Source organism: Pogoniulus pusillus, chromosome 5 (genome assembly GCF_015220805.1).
Source record: "Pogoniulus pusillus isolate bPogPus1 chromosome 5, bPogPus1.pri, whole genome shotgun sequence".
In the NCBI taxonomy this organism is placed as follows: domain Eukaryota; kingdom Metazoa; phylum Chordata; class Aves; order Piciformes; family Lybiidae; genus Pogoniulus; species Pogoniulus pusillus.
This window is the reverse complement of record NC_087268.1, coordinates 40,052,488-40,073,072: the sequence shown is the minus strand read 5'-3', so window position 1 is coordinate 40,073,072 and position 20,585 is coordinate 40,052,488. Positions and strand designations below refer to the sequence as shown.

The 20,585-nt window shown below is 43.8% G+C and overlaps 1 protein-coding gene across 6 annotated transcripts in view; it reads left to right on the top strand.

Moving 5' to 3' along the window:
- FARP1 (FERM, ARH/RhoGEF and pleckstrin domain protein 1) overlaps positions 1-20,585 on the top strand; it is a 257,460-nt gene that overhangs the window by 169,427 nt on the left and 67,448 nt on the right. For all 6 annotated transcript variants that reach the window (XM_064143856.1, XM_064143858.1, XM_064143857.1 and 3 more), the window contains 4 exons: positions 4,477-4,581; positions 12,126-12,168; positions 13,880-13,958; positions 16,693-16,790. In XM_064143856.1, coding sequence (XP_063999926.1) covers positions 4,477-4,581; positions 12,126-12,168; positions 13,880-13,958; positions 16,693-16,790 — 325 coding nt within the window. The remainder of the gene's footprint in view (positions 1-4,476; positions 4,582-12,125; positions 12,169-13,879; positions 13,959-16,692; positions 16,791-20,585) is intronic.

The following is a 20,585-nucleotide window of genomic DNA, read 5'->3' as shown; positions in this document are numbered from 1 at the left end:
TACAGTATATACAGTTATATACAGAAATATACAAAGTAGAAGGTAATACAGAAACACAGCAGCCCTTCCAGAAACCTGAGTCCCCAAGAGGGGCTCCCAACCACCCTTCTGCCTTTCTCCCACCCCTCTAACTTACTCAAGATCTTGCCTTCTTTTTAAGGTAGTTTGGAGGGTTGGCCAGGGGGGTTAGGAAGCAGATGGATTAGTCACACAGACAGCAGGTTAGGATAGAGAGAGATGCAGCCCACAAAGCCCAGAGAGTGACTCTGTTACCTATATTTATGTTCTTGCTCTTATACAGCTCAGCAAGTCTGTGAGTGAAGTAGCCATCACCATTGTTTTCTTTTCACAGCCTGTAATCTAGTTCTTCTCACCAAAAGAAGGTGTTAAGTACCTCTGCCTTTTTCTCATCTTTTGTTACTATGTTCCCCTCTGCATCTAATAAGGACTGCAGGTTGTCCTTGCCTCTTAATGAATGAACCCTGTAGTACAAGTGTCTGGGCTCATTATTGTCAGAAGCAAAAGAGTACCCCCCTACTGCTGAGGAAAAGTTCATTGTCAGTGTGCTCAGATGGCTGTTTTGAGGTGGGAGGAGTTGTTCCCTGGGTCTGCAATATTACTTCATTGATTATACGAGAATCTGACTGTCAAAAGAAACAGCAGCAGGGGACTCTCATCTGCTGCAGCTGCATCTCAGCTTCTGGGTGGCAAATAGTCCAGAGGTATAGTCTTGCCACCAACCTTCCTTGTGACAGATTCTGCGTTAGTATCCCACTTGCATGCTTTGTCCTCCTCCTTTGATCTTCACCTTTGGGATAGTTCTCTTCCTATCTGGTGCCAGGTCTTTCTTGATGCTGCAAGAGGTAGGTCTTCTTGCTCTCCTTTCTCATGTCCCCCATGTTTGACCACATGGATGACCTTCTTTCATCTAGTGTGTGAAGATTTTGTGGTGGTCATGGTATGAGCTTTCTTGCTGTACCAAGGAAAGGGCCTCTTATAGTGCAGCCTTTTGCCACCCTACAAACTTACAGGCATGTGTAGTTACACTCCAGAGGCTCATGGACCTCAATAGATCAGACTAGCACTGACGTGGAGCAGGGAAAGAGCCAGGCTCTGGCTCATGGAACATGGGTGCAGATGCAGGGCTGAAGAATGGGAGCCAACACTTGAGGCATGGCAGCAGGACCACAGTTGATGATTGGAAAATGCCTTCCAAGTTCTGTGGAAAACTTATGTTGTCCCATAACCCTTGTAACTACATTCAAGTTAGACACAACTGTTGGCTACAGATGATGTCATCGGTATGGCACACTCATTCCTGAATGCTTCCTCTGTCAGCTTGTGTTTGCTGTGCCCTGAGTGTCTGCTGGTTTGCTTCCTTACCTAGCAAATTGAGATTTTAATTTATTGTGTTTAGATTTTTTAGTGGTGGTGTCATGGAACTGCACTGAGTCAACATCACTACGAGACCTGAGAGTTCCTGTTCTTGTGGATGTTATACTTCTTCTGGTCCTACAAGACTGGAGTGTCATCAGGCTCTAAATCTCAGCAGATTTTATGTGTACAGTTTCCCTTGAATAAACTGTCAGATTTTATTTTGAGGTTGACTGATCAAAGCTAAGATGAGTTTAGAATAATAATCTTATGTACAACTGCTTGAGTAAGAAGCATTTCATGTTACCAAGGCACGCTCCAGAGAAAATGCCAAGTGACATAAATGCTACAAGACTGACATTCCACCCTCTAAATACCTTTAGGGGAAAAAAAATAACAACTTTATGGAAACACTCAGCAGGTTTTAATCAGATGCTTTCACTCATGGTCTGAGATCAGGCAGACTTGCTCTCCTCAGCTAACCTTGAGTGGTGTGGTAACACAAGTGGACTCCCTGCCTCTTCCTGCTGGTCAAAAATTCCCACTCTCACAGAGGCACTGTTTTTTTTTTTCCTGAGAGAAATGATGAAGTTTGGTCTTCATCAAGCAGGAGTCCATCGGATACTTCAGTAAAGGCCAGGCGCAGGCATGTTGCTGTTGTTCTGGTTGTGGGTGAGCAAATATCTTATGACTCTTTCTGTGAGGGTGGCTGCTAAACACCTCCTTCTCTTCTTCACCTGCCCCAGCAAGCTGTGGAGGCCTGAGACAAATCTGAAAGCAGGAGCATTTTCCTGAACTTTCTAAATCATTTGTAGGTGTCTTTTTGCAGTAGTAAGCAACATTCTTATTACACTCATTCAAACACCTTTTAAATATGACTCTGCTGTCTCCAGTAAAATGAACTTTCTGGGAAGTTCTTTATTAAGGGACAATGTATGTTTGAATGTGCCTACATTCAGTGATAGATGGAGCGGAAGATAATGGAAGCTTTCTGTTAGAACTATGTGCAAGGTGTGATGGCCAACATAAGGCTGGACAGTAGTCATTGGGGGTGCTTTCACTTTAATGAGCTATAGAATGCAAACTGGTATATTCAAGTGTATTTGCACTTGAAAGTTAATTTTGGATGGCATTACATCAGATCAAAGATGTTCTGTCTAGAAAAACAGCATCATAGAATCAGCCAGCTTGGAAGAGACCTCTAAGATCATCCAGTCCAACCTATCACCCAGCCCTGTCCAATCAACTAGACCATGGCACTAAGATTTTTTTTTTCCCTCACCTTCTCTGTGTCCTCTTATTTGGCATTTTGGTATGAGCTATTTAAGGTACTGCAATATTGGTTAAGATGAATGCTTAAAAAAAGCAACAGTAATACTTCCATCTGCAGTTGCTCCTGATGTGTTTTTCTGACATTATTCACTAGGCCAATGCTTGCTACAGCTAACATTAACAAACAGTTAATAAAACAACCTAAGTGAACATTATTTCCTGGTGGCATAAGTCTGTTAAAGGCACTGCTGGGCAAAAACCTGCTCGACAGGTTCTTGGAGAGGTGAGGTTGGCTTTTCCCTTCCAACTTTCAAAACCAGCCAGCACTGAAGGGTTTGGTCATTGTGTCCTGCATCATCAGGGTGACAGCGCCACTGTGGTGGCATTTATACTCTGAGCCTTCCCTAGAAAAACATAATCCTTTTCATTTCCCTGGTGCAAACTGTGCTACTGTATATTTGCTTTTTGCAAGCTGTATTAGATAATAGTGGGTAAATTGCGTGTGGGAAAGTGCTTTGTGCTCAGAGTTGCGACCAAAAATGGAGTATTGCCCTAGGTCAATTTACTTTTTTTGTATCCCAGTGATACAGAAGCCAAACTGTGTAGTGACACGTCTGGGAGGAGGTGAGACTGAGCCAGCTGCTCCTTAGTAAGTAGACTGTGGTATAGGCACTTCCTGGGGATGCCAGGAGATGGGCTCAGACTCTTGTTTGAGCCAGTTCAGCCAGACTGCCCACCTCTAACAGTTTTCTTTCCATTGCCCTTTTATTGCTGGGTTTGTGCCAGTAACTACTTACTGAGCAGAAAGGGAAAGTGCCAATCTGTAGGTTGAGTGCAAAGGTACTTGTCTGAGGTGTGATGGGTCTCTTGTAAACGGAGGAGTCTGTGCAGTTCAGTGGGTTATTATTGTTTTGAAGTGGGTGGAGGTCTCTGTTTCAGGGCCTCTTGAGTTAAAATAGGTACATTTATCCAAGGAACAAAAATATTTGATTTCAGTGATTGCCCTTTTTATACAGAAACAGTGTTTTTTTTTTGCTGAAGACATGCTGGTGAGCTGTAATTTACAGTAGCAGGTATGGATTTAACTGATACACTGATGAAAAGGATCTTTACAATCAGCAAAGCGGCTGTTCTGAGAGCTAATATTGGACTGGAACATCTGGTCCTTACAGAGGGAAGGCTTTCAGCCTGTGGAAGGAAACGCTTGCTTTTGACTCCTTCAAACTGCTCAACGACTCTGTTAGAGCAGCACAGATGAGCCTTGATCAACCTCAGTGCCTCACAGCAGGAGGCTCAGGGTAAGACCATATGAAGTCAGAACCCAGGTCTTGAGCCTGTTGTGTATCAAGTGGTGTCCAGCAAAGTCTCAGACTCTTTTGTTTAGTACGTCAGGCCTGTCAGTGAACATTTTGGTTTCAGTATGTTGTATACAGATGTGCATTGCACCATCTGACACAGCTTGAAGATCCATGGGATGAGGATGTTATCTTGCGAAATTCACAGTAGAAATAAACCTTGGCAGACATAAGGAATCTGTAACCCATGTCCCCACTCTTCTGTCTCTTCTAGTTCATGGTATTTTTTCCCTCAAAAATAAAAATGCTCCAAAGATGGATTCTGACCTGTCATTCAGGGATGCATGAATATTTTCTGTAGCTTTAAAACTAGTATAATTTCTGTAAACTGTCCTGTGGGTCTGGCTGATTTATCCACCGATTTTATAAACTGTTTTTGACAGTGTTGTTTGCTGGATGATTTCTTAGCATAATAATATTCCTGCCTCTAACTAAAAGCATCTTTGTAACTGTAGGCTTTATTTTCTTCTTACAGCAAAGAGCTCCAGGGAAAGTTTTGCATGATGCTGTTTGCAACCACCTGAATCTTGTTGAAGGCGACTATTTTGGCCTTGAGTTTCCAGATCATAAAAAGATGATGGTAGGTAAAAGGATTAATTCTCAGCTGGTTTTCATACATGCTGTATTCTCTCCTTCTCCTCCTTGCTTAGAAGGTATATTTAGTCTTCAGTCTCTAAAAGAAAAAAAAAAAAGGAAATTTAAAAAAAAAAATTGTTCTTGCCTGCTAGAGTTGAAGAAATGTTGTTTAGAACCTGATTACTCCTGCCAGATATCATCCAGGTTGCAAGTAGCAGCCAATTCAGACACAAGCTGGGAAAGCATTTTACCTCTGTCACTTCACAGTATCACAGTATCACCAAGTTTGGAAGAGACTTCATAGACCATCAAGTCCAACCCTTTACCACAGAGCTCAAGGCTAGACCATGGCACCAAGTGCCACGTCCAGTCCTGCCTTGAACAGCTCCAGGGACGGCGACTCCACCACCTCCCCGGGCAGCCCATTCCAGTGTCCAATGACTCTCTCAGGGAAGAACTTTCTCCTCACCTCCAGCCTAAATTTCCCCTGGCGTAGCTTGAGGCTGTGTCCTCTTGTTCTGGTGCTGGCCACCTGAGAGAAGAGAGCAACCTCCTCCTGGCCACAACCACCCCTCAGGTAGTTGTAGACATCAATAAGGTCACCCCTGAGCCTCCTCTTCTCCAGGCTAACCAATCCCAGCTCCCTCAGCTTCTCCCCGTAGGGCTGTGCTCAAGGCCTCTCACCAGCCTCGTTGCCCTTCTCTGGACACTTGTAGCAGAGAAGCCAAAGGCTGAACTGCTGTAGATTCTCAGCTCTAATTTTACAGTCCTACTTCATTTGGAGTGCAGAAATAATTCTTGTCTGTAGACAGAGAAATTGTAACGATGGTGAGTTCCATGAAAAACATCACAGGGCAATAAAATGGATAGATAAATTATAACAAGGTTAATAAAAAGGAAAGCAAAACTGAAAGATCCAAATAAATTGATGAAAACTGTGTCTGGGGAGATAGGACACCTGCCTATGCTACCCGTTCCAGAGGCTTTGGACTTAGAACAGCTGCTAACAACATTCAGTCATTGCACTAATACTTCTAGAGTAGAAGCAGTATCAGGTAACACAGAAAGTCAAAGGCTAATGACTTTTCAGCATTTAGTGACTTTTTTTTTCCCCTGAAGTTTGTTTTACTTTAAACTTTGTGTGTGACCTATTGGTATGCGTGCTCATTACCTGCGTAGTTTGACCATTACATTCTGGTGTATATGGATTTTCACCTGTTCACTGAATTCTGGCTGATCTAAAGGAGATTACTTTGGGCAACTAGAAAAAATTATATTTTCTCTCCATGCATATAAAATTTCTGTAAGGAGCAATATTTCTTAACAGAAGAAACAGAAGAGGATTTCTCTGGTAGTGCAGCAATATGTTGTCATGCCTTAGTGAAGGCTTACACAGATACTAAAGTTGAGTCATAGTCTTTTACCTGACTAATTAAAGAGGATTTTTATTTTAATGGAGATAAATCATTAAAAGTGATCCACCTCACAGTTTTCTCTTGAAATCATAGAATCAAGCAGGCTGGAAGAGACCTCCAAGATCATCCAGTCCAACCTAGCACCCAGCCCTAGCCAATTAACTAGACCATGGCACTAAGTGCCTCAGCCAGGCTTTTCTTGAACACCTCCAGGGACGGTGCCTCCACCACCTCCCTGGGCAGCCCATTCCAATGCCAATCACTCTCTCTGGCAACAACTTCCTCCTAACATGCAGCCTATACTTCCCCCGGCACAACTTGAGACTGTGTCCCCTTGTTCTGTTGCTGGTTGCCTGGGAGAAGAGACCAACCCCCACCTGGCTACAATCTCCCTTCAGGTAGTTGTAGACAGCAATGAGGTCTGCCCTGAGCCTCCTCTTCTCCAGGTTGAACAGCCCCAGGTCCCTCAGCCTCTCCTCATAGAGTTTGTGTTCCAGATCTCTCACCAGCTTTGTCTCCCTTCTCTGGACCCCTTCCAGCACCTCAACACCTCAGCATCTCTCTTGAATTGAGAAGCCCAGAACTGGACACAGCACTCAAGGTGTGGCCTGACCAGTGTTGAGTACAGGGGCAGAATAACCTCCCTTGTCCTACTGGCCACACTGTTCCTGATGCAGGCCAGGATGCCATTGGCTCTCTTGGCCACCTGGGCACACTGCTGCCTCATCTTTAGCTTACTATCTATCAGTAACCCCAGGTCCATTTCTTCCTGCCTGCTTTCCAGACGCTCAGTCCCCAGCCTGTAGTGCTGCTTGGGGTTGTCGTGGCCAAAGTGCAGAACCCTGCACTTGTCCTTATTAAATCTCATCCCATTGGCCTCTGCCCACCCATCCAGCCTGTCCAGGTCCCTCTGCAGGGCTCTCCTACCTTCCAGCAGATCCACACCTGCTCCTAGCTTGGTGTCATCTGCAAACTTACTGATGCAGGACTCAATCCCCTCATCCAGATCATCAATAAAGATGTTGAACAGGACTGGGCCCAGCACTGATCCTTGGGGCACACCACTGGTGACAGCTGCCAACTGGATATGGCACCATTCACCACCACTCTCTGGGCTCTGCCATCCAGCCACTTCTTGACCCAGCACAGAGTGATTTTGCATAAAACATAGTTTCCTATAAAGTTTTGTATTCTGCCAGATGTCCTGGCCTGGACAGGCTGGAGAGGTGGACCCAGGTGAACCTCATGAAGTTCAACAAGAGCAAGTGCAGGGTCCTGCACCTAGGGTGGAACAATCCTCACTATCAGTACAGGCTGGGGGATGAGGTGTTAGAGAGCAGCGCTATGGAAAGGGACTTGGAGGTGCTGGTGGTTGAGAAGCTGGACATGAGCAGACAGTGTGCACTTGCAGCCCAGAAGGCAAATCAAATCCTGGGCTGCATCAAAGGCAGCATTGCCAGCAGATCCAGAGAGGTGATTCTGCCACTTTGCTGTGGTGAGACCTCACCTGGTGTACTGCGTCCAGGTCTGGAGTCATCATTATAGGAAGGATGTGGACATGATAGAGTGGGCACAGAGGAAGGCCACAAAAATGATCAGAGGGTTGGAGCACCTCTGCTACGAAGACAGGCTGAGGGTGTTCAGCCTGGAGAGGAGGAGGCTCTGGGGGTGACCTAAAAGCAGCCTTCCAGTACCTGAAGGGGGCCTGCAGGAAGGATGAAGAGAAGCTGTTTACAAAGGCCTGCAGTGACAGGACAAGGGGCAATGGGTTCAAGCTTGAGAAGAGCAGGTTTAGATTGGATGTTAGGAACAAGTTCTTTACTATGAGGGTGGTGGAGCACTGGAACAGGTTGCCCAGGGAGGTAGTTGAGACCCCTTCCCTGGAGACATTGAAGGTGAGGCTTGCTGAGGTGCTGGGTGGCCTGGTCTAGTGGGGATGTCCTGCTGACTGCAGAGGGGACAGACTAGATGACCTCTAGAGGTCCCTTCCGGCCCAGACCATTCTATGGTTCCATTCTATGGTTCCATTCTATGGTTCCATTCTATGAAAGGGAAATATTAGCCAAGTATCTGAGAACACCAGTCTGTGTTCCTGGATCTTCCAATCTTTGCTTCTGAGAAAGGGGGAGATTGCCAAATCTTGCCCACAGTCAGCTGTTCCCCAGACATGCATAAGATTCAATGGAAGTAACACCTTAAACCACCTAAAACCAACTCACAGAAACTCTGAAGCAGGAGATTTGATTATGCATCATTTCAATGTGGAGCAGCACTCTGAAAGTAATATTTACACTTGAATTATAGTACCGAGTTTATATGATGCAGTTGAGGTTAATGTTCCTGTGGGATTTAAGACTTTCTGAGCTTCATAATGGCCATAATGTAGAATTCAAGCATTGTGCAAAGTAGAAAAAAAAATTACAGTTAATGTTGTGTCTGAGAAATAAACCACAGATGCATATTTCACATTCATGTCATCTGCAGAGAGTGAGTTGCTTATCCGACGTGGAATGCAATGGAAAAGGAAAAATAAACATTTAGACCACATGTGTTTGGATGTCATCATACGTACATGAAGTCGTATAGTCACAGTTCAGCTGTGTGTGTTTCAACATGCAAGGCTCCAGACCTCCCATCTGACATGCTGACAGTTGTATGTCAAGATGTCTGGGAGCTGTATGCATTCACGTGTGCTGTGCTTGCGGCTGCCACAATCTGCATGGAAGGTGACCGTGGACTGCACCTCCTCCTGGGACGAGTGAATCACTGTTGCCAAACCTAGAGTTTCACAGAGCCCCATCACATCTAATGTCTGCCTGAACTCTCCAGCTGCTGAAATGCAGTCACTATCACAGAATGCCAGACCTTGTTTAAAAAATAAGTAATCTAGCCTTTGTAGATCTGGAGAAAATCAGAAGTGTAACTCTTACTTGAATCCTCAAGTTATTTTTCATTCCCACTTTATAACCCAGTTGTAGGTTGGCTGTGTTTAGATACAATGTGGGAGTTGCATGATGTGTAAGTTTTGTTTGCTTGGGTTTGGTGAGTGGTAAGGTCATTGTTTCACCCACCTTTCTCCCCACAGATTTCTAGTATTCAGCAGTCTGGTCAAGGACGTTGCAACTTTGGCCACAGCAACCCCATGCAGAGATACAGGCTGGGGCCGGAGTGGCTGGAGAGCAGCCAGACAGAGAGGGATCTGGGGGTGCTGATTGATACCCACCTGAACATGAGCCAGCAGTGTGCCCAGGTGGCCAAGAGAGCCAGTGGCATCCTGGCCTGCATCAGGAATGGTGTGGTCAGCAGGAGCAGGGAGGTCATTCTGCCCCTGTACTCTGCACTGGTCAGACCACACCTCGAGTACTGTGTTCAGTTCTGGGCCCCCCAGTTTAGGAGGGACATTGAGATGCTTGAGCGTGTCCAGAGAAGGGCGACGAGGCTGGAGAGAGGCCTTGAGCACAGCCCTACGAGGAGAGGCTGAGGGAGCTGGGATTGGTTAGCCTGGAGAAGAGGAGGCTCAGGGGAGACCTTATTGCTGTCTACAACTACCTGAGGGGTGGTTGTGGCCAGGAGGAGGTTGCTCTCTTCTCTCAGGTGGCCAGCACCAGAACAAGAGGACACAGCCTCAGGCTGTGCCAGGGGAGATTTAGGCTGGAGGTGAGGAGAAAGTTCTTCACTGAGAGAGTCATTGGACACTGGAATGGGCTGCCCGGGGAGGTGGTGGAGTCGCCGTCCCTGGAGCTGTTCAAGGCAGGACTGGACGTGGCACTTGGTGCCATGGTCTAGCCTTGAGCTCTGTGGTAAAGGGTTGGACTTGATGATCTGTGAGGTCTCTTCCAACCTTGGTGATACTGTGATACTGTGAACTTGCTTGTATAGGGTGATTGGAAAAGTGGAGAAAGGAATAATGCAGTCACATGCTGATGCTGTATCATAAACTACCCCTGGAGACAGCGAGAATATTCTTGTACACTGACTTTTTCCTATTCCCCACTAAACCTGGTGTTGCAGAGGGGAAATGAATTGATGCAGGATGATATTTTATACAAATATATAATTTATTAATTTGAATATTCTGAACTCTCACCATCCCCAACCACTGAATTTTCATATTAATATTTGTTCATTAACATGGTTATGGAAGACATTCTAGGACTAACACCAAACAGAACTATTATTATCTAGCAAACATTCAAACAATAAACAGAGGGAGAGGATCCCTGCCGTCAGTATGCCACCTGGGGTCAATATGCCACTTTCCCAGTAGCTGGTCTAAAGCTCTTTCTGCTCTGTGGCAGAAGGCAGTAGAGAATTACAGAGAGGCATTAAAGCATTTACTCACAGATTATTATTGTTGCCCTCGCGGGGGCTAGCCACAGTGCAGACAGTGCCCAAATGCCTTCAGGGGACTCTGTCTTGTTGGACATTGAGGCTTGAATCTTCCTGGCTTCTGGGGAAAGATCACAGATGATCTCTGACCTTGTCCTCCTGGCTTCTTCTGGGCAATCTGTGTATATGTCCAGGGATTCTAGGCAGGACCTTCAGGTGCAGAAGCAGGATGTGGTGCAGCCTCAGCACCATGTCACGCTGGCCACACAGGCTGATTGTGTGCAGGCATCTGGGGTCTGCTCCTGGTAACTCCTGGCAGTGGAGTTTAGCAGGCAGCACTAAGGCAGTGTGCAATAGCAGCCGGGCTGGGCACAGCAGAGAGAGCAGGCAGAGAGCAGGGAAGCAAAAGCAGGGAAGCAAAAGCAGGTTGTTCACCTGCCTATCTCCTTTTGTCAATGTGGGCCGAGATTCATTGCCCCTTGGACACAGAACAGCCAATCAGCATGGCAGTTGGCCAAACCTTACCACATTAGGCAGGGTCCACAGGCCTGGCGCCCCCACATATGGGAAGAGCAGAGGCCTTGCACCCAGCAGGCCGTAAGCTAGGTGCGTGGGCTCACACAGCTGCCTTACACAGCCTGGGCCCTGGGCAGGCCAGACTTTATAGTGCCAGGCCCTTTGTGTCCCTTTGTGTCCGTTTGATAGGTAAACAGCTATAAGCCTATTTTGAGCCTCTGGGCCCTCCGTGACACCTGGCAGAGTCCCTGACCTTCACTGCAGATTAAGTACATGCCAACTTTATGAAACAAAACAGTTAATGAAGTGCCAAAAAGTGTCAGAACCACTTTAATATGTGATAAACACTGTGGTCCTTCTCTTGGCTAGCCAGGTTTCTTCAGCCCTCCCAGAAAAACAACCTCCATAGCCTGAGAAACACAGAAAGAGTTCAGTTGAGAAACATGAGAGAGTGCAAAAGGGCAGCAGTGGGAGAGGTCTTCAATAGCTGGAAGCACTCAAATTAGTGCTGATCAAAATAGCAAGCAGCATTGGAGCAGCCACAGCAGCAGAACGAGGCCTGTGCCTGTCTGGCCTCTCAGGTGGTGTTCTAAAATGGACATCAGGAACAGTGTGGCCAGCAGGACAAGGGAGGTTATTCTGCCCCTGTACTCAGCACTGGTCAGGCCACACCTTGAGTGCTGTGTCCAGTTCTGGGCCCCTCAATTCAAGAGAGATGTTGAGGTGCTGGAATGTGTCCAGAGAAGGGCAAAAAAGCTGGTGAAGGGCCTGGAACACAAACCCTATGAGGAGAGGCTGAGGGAGCTGGGATTGGTTAGCCTGGAGAAGAGGAGGCTCAGGGGAGACCTCATTGCTGTCTACAACTACCTGAGGGGTGGTTGTGGCCAGGAGGAGGTTGCTCTCTTCTCTCAGGTGGCCAGCACCAGAACAAGAGGACACAGCCTCAAGCTGTACCAGGGGAAATTTAGGCTGGAGGTGAGGAGAAAGTTCTTCACTGAGAGAGTCATTGGACACTGGAATGGGCTGCCCGGGGAGGTGGTGGAGTCGCCGTCCCTGGAGCTGTTCAAGGCAGGATTGGACGTGGCACTTGGTGCCATGGTCTAGCCTTGAGCTCTGTGGTAAAGGGTTGGACTTGATGATCTGTGAGGTCTCTTCCAACCTTGGTGATACTGTGATGATGCTGTAAAAAAATTAAGTAACTGATAATTTAAGTAGTGCAATGAGAAATGCTCCTCTGTGAGCAGCAGTTTTGTTCAGAGCTGCTAACACCACCTTCTTCTGTTTTCAGGTGTGGCTCGATCTTCTGAAGCCTGTTATGAAACAAATTAGAAGTAAGTACTTCCTTGTCATTTATTTTGTTGGTCTGAGAGTACTTGAATAAATTAGGACTATGTCAGTTGAGATCATCTTCACTAGATTTTGTTTGGATTATTTTTTTATATCTTGCCTGTCCTTAAAAGATCTGCTGTGTGTGCCATGGAGTTAAACATATAAAGGGACTAATCCAGTAGGAGGCTTAGATTTAGTCAATCTCCAGAAGACACAGTGGTGGCAATGGAGGGAACGGTTTTGTAGAGGGGAAAAAAAAGAGTACAGTAAAAGAAGGATTAAAGGAATTTTACTTTGCCAAAAGGTACCAGAAATCAAATAAAATTAAAAGAACAAGAAGATGTTGCTATTATTGGAACCTGCTAGCAGATAAATTACAACTGTGTGGGATAGTGCTGTGGAACTATGAGAGCAAGAAGAGTAAACAGTTAGGATAAGGCCATCAGGGAAAGTTATGGTGTGTGGTAGGAGGTCTTCAAGAAGAGACTGGATGAGGCACTTAGTGCCATGGTCTAGTTGACTGGATAGGGCTGGGTGCTAGGTTGGACTGGATGATCTTGGAGGTCTCTTCCAACCTGGTTGATTCTATGATTCTATGACAGGAAACTCTTAACTAGCCATCAGCTCTGAGAAGAGTAGAAGCAAAAATGAAAGCTTTTGGTGATATTTTCTTTTCTCTGTCAAATATCAGTAATGTTTTCAATGTATGGAATTTTGCCAATTGAGATTAAGTTTTTCTAGGTGACTCTCTGGTCATATGGGTCTGAACATTTGCTCTGGCACCTCTCACAAAAGGGATGCATTGGTCCTTTTGTCACTGATAGTACTTGTAAGAGTCAGAAGAAACGTGCTGCTGTTAAAACAGAAGTAGTAATTTGCTGGTGGAGTTGAAAAATAGGGTACACATTAGCTCTCTCCTGCTCTGAAGCAAGTAAAATAGACACGTGTACTGTATTTTATTGGATTAACTGATGCGATTACTAAAAACAGACTTGTTTTTGCCAGAGTATCCTTTGACCAAGCTACTGTTCTCCTTTTGTGTGTAAATTTTTTTGTGCAGTCTCTAAATAAGCTAAATGCTATCAAAGGACAGGAGGTTAGGGTGTATGTGTGCGTGGCAGGTTCCATGAGTCCTCCCTTATAATTCATTCTGTGTAATAAGATTTGGCCAGCGTGTTACTGATGTTCGCTGTGCTGGTTGGAATCTAGTTGGAATATTTTAATGAGAGAAATTAGATCATTGTTTGTAAAAAGAAAATGATGATCAAGTCTGTATCATTCATTGGTTTGCTGAGAGGATAAAAAGCCAAAATATAAATACTTTGTCCCATTGTGTTCTGTGTCGCTGCTCTTACTCGCTTCTCCCTCACCCCGCTCTAATCTCTCCACTAACAAATAGCAACATAAGCTTTGCAAGTTGTTTCTGTTTGTCTGTCTGGAAAAGTAAAGGGGGAAAGAGAGGGTAGCTTTGAGCCCCTTCTGGGTAGTGTTCTTTGGGAGGGAGTTTGGATTTCTGTATTGTTTCTAATTTGTATGTAATCGTAAATACTTGTAAATATTGTGTATATATGCTTGTACATTTAGCTTTGCTGTAAATACAGCTTCATCTTGCTTCCAAGCCCTCTGAGCTAGGCTGGTAAATTTCAATAATGTGCATGAAGGGAAGTTCCTAACCTGCCACATTCACTAATTTCCTTTAATGGTTTTCCCTAGGACCGAAGCATGTTGTGGTAAAATTTGTGGTAAAATTCTTCCCACCTGACCATGCCCAGCTACAGGAGGAACTGACAAGGTTAGTGGCTGCATGGCTTTCTGTTTTCTTTGTGTTTGGTTTTATGTTTGATTGTTCAATTTCAATTTTTATGAAATAAATATCTGATGGGGAGAGGTGAGAACATGGAGTCTGAGCTGACTGGACAATGATTGATGGCTGCCCCTTAGTTTTTAGCTTGATGTTATTTGCCCCAACCATGAATGCACCTGATAAATAACCCCTGAGATTTGGTTGCTGTGAACTTCTGCAAAGCACAGGAGAGTCCTGGGAGAGCTTTGCACATCTTAAGAGAAGGTATTTCATAGAATGATAGAATCAACCAGGTTGGAAGAGACCTCCAAGATCAGCCAGTCCAACCTAGCACCCAGCCCTAGCCAGTCATCTAAACCATGGCACTAAGTGCCTTATTCAGTCTTTTCCTGAACACCTCCAGGGACGGTGACTCCACCACTTCCCTGGGCAGCCCATTCCAATGCCAATCACTCTCTCTGGGAAGAGCATCCTCCTAACATCCAGCCTATATCTCCCCCAGCACAACTTGAGACTAATGAAAGATTTCTGTTTCCAAATAGATGTTCTGCTTATCAGTTGTTTAGTACACAAGCTGTAGATTGATATTTGCTGATCTCTTTCTGCACCTGGAGAAATGTCTTTGAATGTACACAGCAGTGCACAGGATGCATATCCACAGGGAACAGCTTCATTACGTGAAGAAGCAGAAAATACATCACTTTGGTGTTCTGTTCATCTACTAGGATGAATTTTGTATGGGTAGGCAGAGAAATACAGGTTTCAAAAGCACATTGTTTAGATCTGCCATGTTATTTCATATATTGTGTATGTCTCCATAGTCATCTTCCTCAAATCAGCTTACCCTTTTAATTTAATTTACCTTCATCTCCTAATTCAGAAAGTCATTGTTCAAATGAGAGTTTTTCACTGAGCCTGTTAAAATCTGGTCTTAGTGAAAACAAGTGAGTTTTCCAGAGGAGCTGTAGTCTTTGGAAGGCCAAAACTTTAAGATTCAGGTTTCATACCACCTGTTGGAGAAATGACCACTTCTAGGGGTTTGTTTGTTTGTTTTTCATAGAGAGTGAGTGAGATAAGCATTTTCAGTTCCTATTGAAGCTAGAAGAAATTTAAATGTTGAAATGAGGTCGTAGAATCATGGAATGCTTTGAGCTGGAAGAGACTTTTAAAGATGATCTGGTCCAATCCCCAGTACAGTGAGCAGAAACATCTTTCACTAGACGAAGTTACTCAGAGCCCTGTCCAACCTAAACTTGAGTTTCCAGAAATGGGACTTCTACCACCTCTCTGGGCAACCTGGGTCAGTGTCTCGCTACACTCAGCATAAAAAATGCTTCCTTGTATCTTGTCTAAATCTACCCTCTTTTAGCTTAAAACCATTAACCCTTATACTTTGCAGCAGACCTTGCTAAAAAGATTGTCCCCATCTTCCTCATAGGCCCTCGTTAAGTACTGAAAGGCCACAACAAGGTCTCTCCAGAGCTTTGTCTTCTCCAGGCTGATAACTCCAACTCTCTCAGCCTTTCTTCATAGGAGAACTGTTCTAGCCCTCTGAACACTTTTTGTAGCCTCCTGGGACCAGCTCAATCAGATTCATGTCATTCTTCTGCTGAGGACTCTAGAGCTTGATGCAGTACTCCAGGTGATGTCTCACCAGAGCAAAGAGAGGAGGGGAAGAATCACCTCCCTTGACCTGCTAGTCATTCTTATTTTGATGCAGCCCAGGATACATTCAGGGCTGTGAGTACCCACTGCCAACTCATGTCCAGCTTTTCATCCATCAGTACCCCAAAGGTGTCTTTCACAGGGCTGCTCTCAATTAGATCATCCCCCAGACTGTTATGATACTGGGGATTACCTCAATCCAGTGTAGGACATCGCACATGACCTTGTTGAATCTCACAAGGTTTACATGCACCTACTTCTCTGACATGTCAAAATCCCTCTGCATGGCTTCCTGTCACTCAGGTGTGTTGGCTGCACTACTTAAGTTGGTGTCATTAGCAAGCTTGATGAGGTTGCACTTGATCTCACTGTCCATGCCATCCAGGAAGGTATTGAACAGCATTGTTTCCCTTGTGGACCCCTGAGAGCCTTGGGGCCTTGTGTTGGTGTAGAATTATGCTATGCACTTAAACTATTGATGCAGAATTCCCTTATATGGCTGAGGTGGCTTGGAAGCAGCATTAAAAATGTCTGGTGCACAGACAATGCAGTTAATGGAGCCACAAAAGCATCAAAGCTAGTTAGACTTGTTTGATCAAGATTTTGGTCCATGTTTCCAGGTCAGTGCCAAGGTGGAAGTTTAGAGCTCTCCTTGTATTCTACAAGAATTAAGTGATAACTCTAAATCACTGTTTTATCTGGCATTTCTTTATAGCTACAAGCAGCTCCATTATCTAGTGCTTCTTACTGTGCAGTTGCTGAGCACTTAATAGCTGTCACATTTACTTCCACTGTCATATCTCATTGCTCTAGTTCCAAGGGAGGGAAGGAGAGAGAAAAAGAAAGATATCTTGGTTCTGCAAAGCAGCCACCATGTAAGACTCTAATGGCTGTAATACAGTATCTATTCGGTTTTATTTGGCATTTAAAATTAGGAAATTCAGATCACTTCTTTAGATTCTGAAAGTGAAAAGAACATGTAGTCAAAACCAGAGCCGGCATTGAAGTACTTGCCCCTCCTCTGTTGTGTAACTCTTTGTTCACTTTTGTTTTTCAGGTACTTATTTGCATTGCAAGTGAAGCAGGACCTGGCACAGGGAAGGCTAACGTGTAATGATACCAGCACTGCTCTCTTAATCTCACACATAGTACAGTGTAAGTTACCTTTTTTCTGCTTTCCAGGAGAATAAACAAGATGACTGGGTGGACATACTTTTCTGCTTATGTTGCAGTAGCTGCCCCAGGGACTGGTTTAAGCCATATGGATAATTTATTCCTGTATAATAGCATTCAAATGCAAGTAACAGTCTTTCAAATAAAGAAGAGCTCCAGGGCACCAGATTTCCATTTTTAAAGCATTTGATAGTCTTACTAATATTATTTTTAAAAGCAAACTTTGCAGGCAGTGGCAAACAAGTTGAATTCATCAGAATTTCTGCATTGTATTGTGTCAGCAGAGCATTCACATCCCATGAGGAGAACTAGATGCTATCATAGAATCATAGAATCAAACAGGTTGGAAGAGGCCTCCAAGATCATCCAGTCCAACCTAGCACCCAGCCCTATCCAGAGAATGTAGTAAATAAACATGGTTAGAATGTCACACTAAATCACTATACTGATAGGGAAAACTGATAGGGAAGTGAAAAAAAAACCAACAACATGTTGTAAACCCTTTTTCTTTTTTAATTGCAAAGTATGTGCAATAAGACTGTTCAATAGAATCACACATTAGCTTTGTTCATCACATTAAAGCTTCTTTTAGCTTCCAGGTCACTTGAAAGGTAGCATATGTTTTCCATTTCAAGACTTTGTGGGTATTCATGGAGGAATAACACTAGGAAAAGCTCACTTAGTAGCATGCATAATGATTATAGTAGACCATTGTTTTGAATGGTCACTGTACAATTCAGGATTGCATGTTTCCACTAAAGCTCTCTTGTAGGGAAATTGCAGTCAACAAAGACATTCAGAAGCTCTTTAGTGATTAATAGCTAAGTCTAATGATCCTTCGTTATGGTCTGAGCATTAGTGTTGTTTCTGATGAATTGCTGTTGAAAAGGCAGGTATTGCATGGGTATCTACTTGCCATTGTTATCGTGGCCCTGTGTGACTGAGTAGCAGCAAGAAGCTGTATAACAGCCTCTGTGAAATTCCTCATACCATTTTAAAGCCAAGTACTTTACAGACTTAAGAAAAATTAAGTGGAAAAGATTTTGGCTAGTGAGCTTTTTGTATCTTTTAAGTTTTCCTGTTAGTGTCCAGCATGCCAACTACTAGTTCTAACTTACCTTCATCTCAGGGGGAAAAACAAAGTCTTGATCATTTGGGAGAAAACTGAGTACTCTGCCTTCTAGCAGGGTGAGTTTTCCTCCTAAATGTTGCATGCACCAAAATAGGATGTTGGGGAGAGGACACCATAATGCACACATCCCTTTTAATTTGAGACATTGCTTCATGATCATCCTTTCTTTGAGCTCTTATACTTTATATGTGTTGTTTTCCTTAGGATTTCTATTTAGAACCCATTTCATATGTTACTCATCTCTTATTACTCATTAGTTCTTCACTAAGCCATCAACAGCTCTGGTGTCTGCGCTGGCTCTGAGTGCTACTGCTAGCTTGTTTTCCTAAAGCAGCAGCACAAGAGGATAAAGTACAGGATGTCTTTTGACCTTTACAAGCTGTCCCTTTCCATTCTGTCCATAGTCAAATGTAATTGTGTGTTTTTTTCACAATTCCTCTGTTATGCACCTGGCCATTCATTCACCCTGACACACCTATGCAGGCCAACAAGAAGCATTCATTTCAAAGTATGCAAAACTGTCGAGTCACTACCCTGGCTCTTATGCTGCTGCATTGCACTGTATTACAATAAATACTTTTCCTCAGTTGCATTTGAAATCTTTCTAATTCTTTGTCCCCTTCGCCTGCGAGCTTGAGGTAGAGAATTATTCTGAAGGGGGAATTTTAGGAAGCAGTATGGTTCTTATGGTTAGAGTAAGAGAGCTCTTTACTGAAAAACATGAGGTTTCCATTGTGTCCAAAGGAGAGATGTGAGAGATTCATCTCACAGAACTGTGACAGTATTCACAGAATCTGAACTGTCATTTTGGTCAGAAGTATGTTGTGCCTCGTGATGCACCTGCAGTTATGCTTCTGCTCATCATCTCCTGACTGCTAGCTGGACCTTTTCTTTGCAGTTTATGATTTTTCTCCTCTCCCTTCTATTGTGTAAGAGTGTTTGCTGAAAACCTCTGCTAAAAGTTTGTAACTGTCTCATTTATTTCAGTATCTTGAACTCTTTGAGTATCTTGTCTCATGAACATTTTTCTATGAGCATTGTCTCTGGTAAAAATCTATGGCTATGTCTTACCTCCAAGGCTGTCTTCTGTATTTGTTTCCTCTCTAGCATAGTATTCAGTAGCAAAAAAGAATATGTGATGTATTTGTCTGCAGCAAAAATAAAACTAGGCAGCTGATAAGAGTAGTGATATCTACTGAATAGTGGAGTAGTGAAAGATTGAGAATGCAGGAGGTTAGATATTGTAAGTCTTATCAATGCTGTGCCTATGAGCAGTTTCCATACAGGATATGTGATTCCAAGAGGCCCTTATATGTCACTGTTATAGACTCCTATTTATATTAAATGATAATATGACAGCAAATACATTCCTGTTAAATTAGCATGTATATTACAGACTGAAATTCCTATTTGAAACAGTGTATTTTAAAATACCTTAGAAGCACTGCAGAAAGTGTTAGAAGTGAGGGGACACTTTGATACCGTGAATGATGCAGTAAAGTGAGTGTATGAAGCGTGAAGATGGACTGATTAAAGGAAAGGAGCTGAAATGAAAAACATTAGATTATCAGGAGCTTTAATGCAGACAATATAGCATGGTGTAATGCACTTGCAAGGTAAAAGAGCAGGGGGCATCAGTGGAAAACAGTCTTTGGCTAAAACTCATAAGAATATTTGCAAGAAGAGTTGTATATGAGGCTGATAATATTAAAAATATAATTCCCCATTGAGAGGGAGCACTGCTTAGAAAGGTTTTTAAGGTGGAAAAGAAGGGCTAAGGAGAAAAGTAAAAGCTACTGAATACAAGGTCAAATTCAAAAGTAATTTGCAAGCCAGGACAATTTTGATAATGGGTTTGCAGTTGACAAATCATGTAAAGATGAAATAAGAATCTTTAGTCTTGGCTCCAAAGAAGACCCTGCAGAAGGTGGTTTAAATTGACCTGTATACAAAGACACAGAGTGTAACACCTGCATTTTAAAAGATCAAAGCCCATATACTATTTGAGATGCTGTAAACTTAGGTGGTCGTATGGCTTCCTTAAAGAAGCCTCTAACCTCCAGAGTTTAAAAGTCATTGTGTGGCTGCAGGCAGTTTGAGTTGAAAAGCTACTTACTGCTCTGTCATTCGTAGAGGCTTTATTTCTCACCTTCCCTGCCTAGGAAAGGCTTGTTACTCCCCCTCCACATTTGCAGGTACATCTGATCTCAGGCAAACTTTTTGTCAGAAATCACCTGCAGTGTTTTAAGCATTATCTGAAGCCTTTCTCATTTTTCTGTATTAGCTTATTTTGGACAGAACTGGATTAAAGGTTCATTTACATGGGCAGAACAGAAGTAAGGATGAAACAAGGAGCCAAGCTTGGGTTGGCAATATCCTAGGTCAGCTGCACAACAACATGCCTGACTGAAACCTGGATTTAATTTGAGGGAGCTGCATTTTAATTTCACTGATGTCACTAAGGGAGCAGCCTTTGTTGTAGTGATGTTGCTATAATTCCAGCAGGTTTGCTGGCAGAAGCTGCTATGCTATTCAGTGAAAAAGCTAATGGCAAGATTTTTCAGAGGCATTCCAAGAATAGCAGGCAACAAGATAGTAATCTGGCACCCACACACAGACTGCCTGCTCCATCCCCCCCCACCATC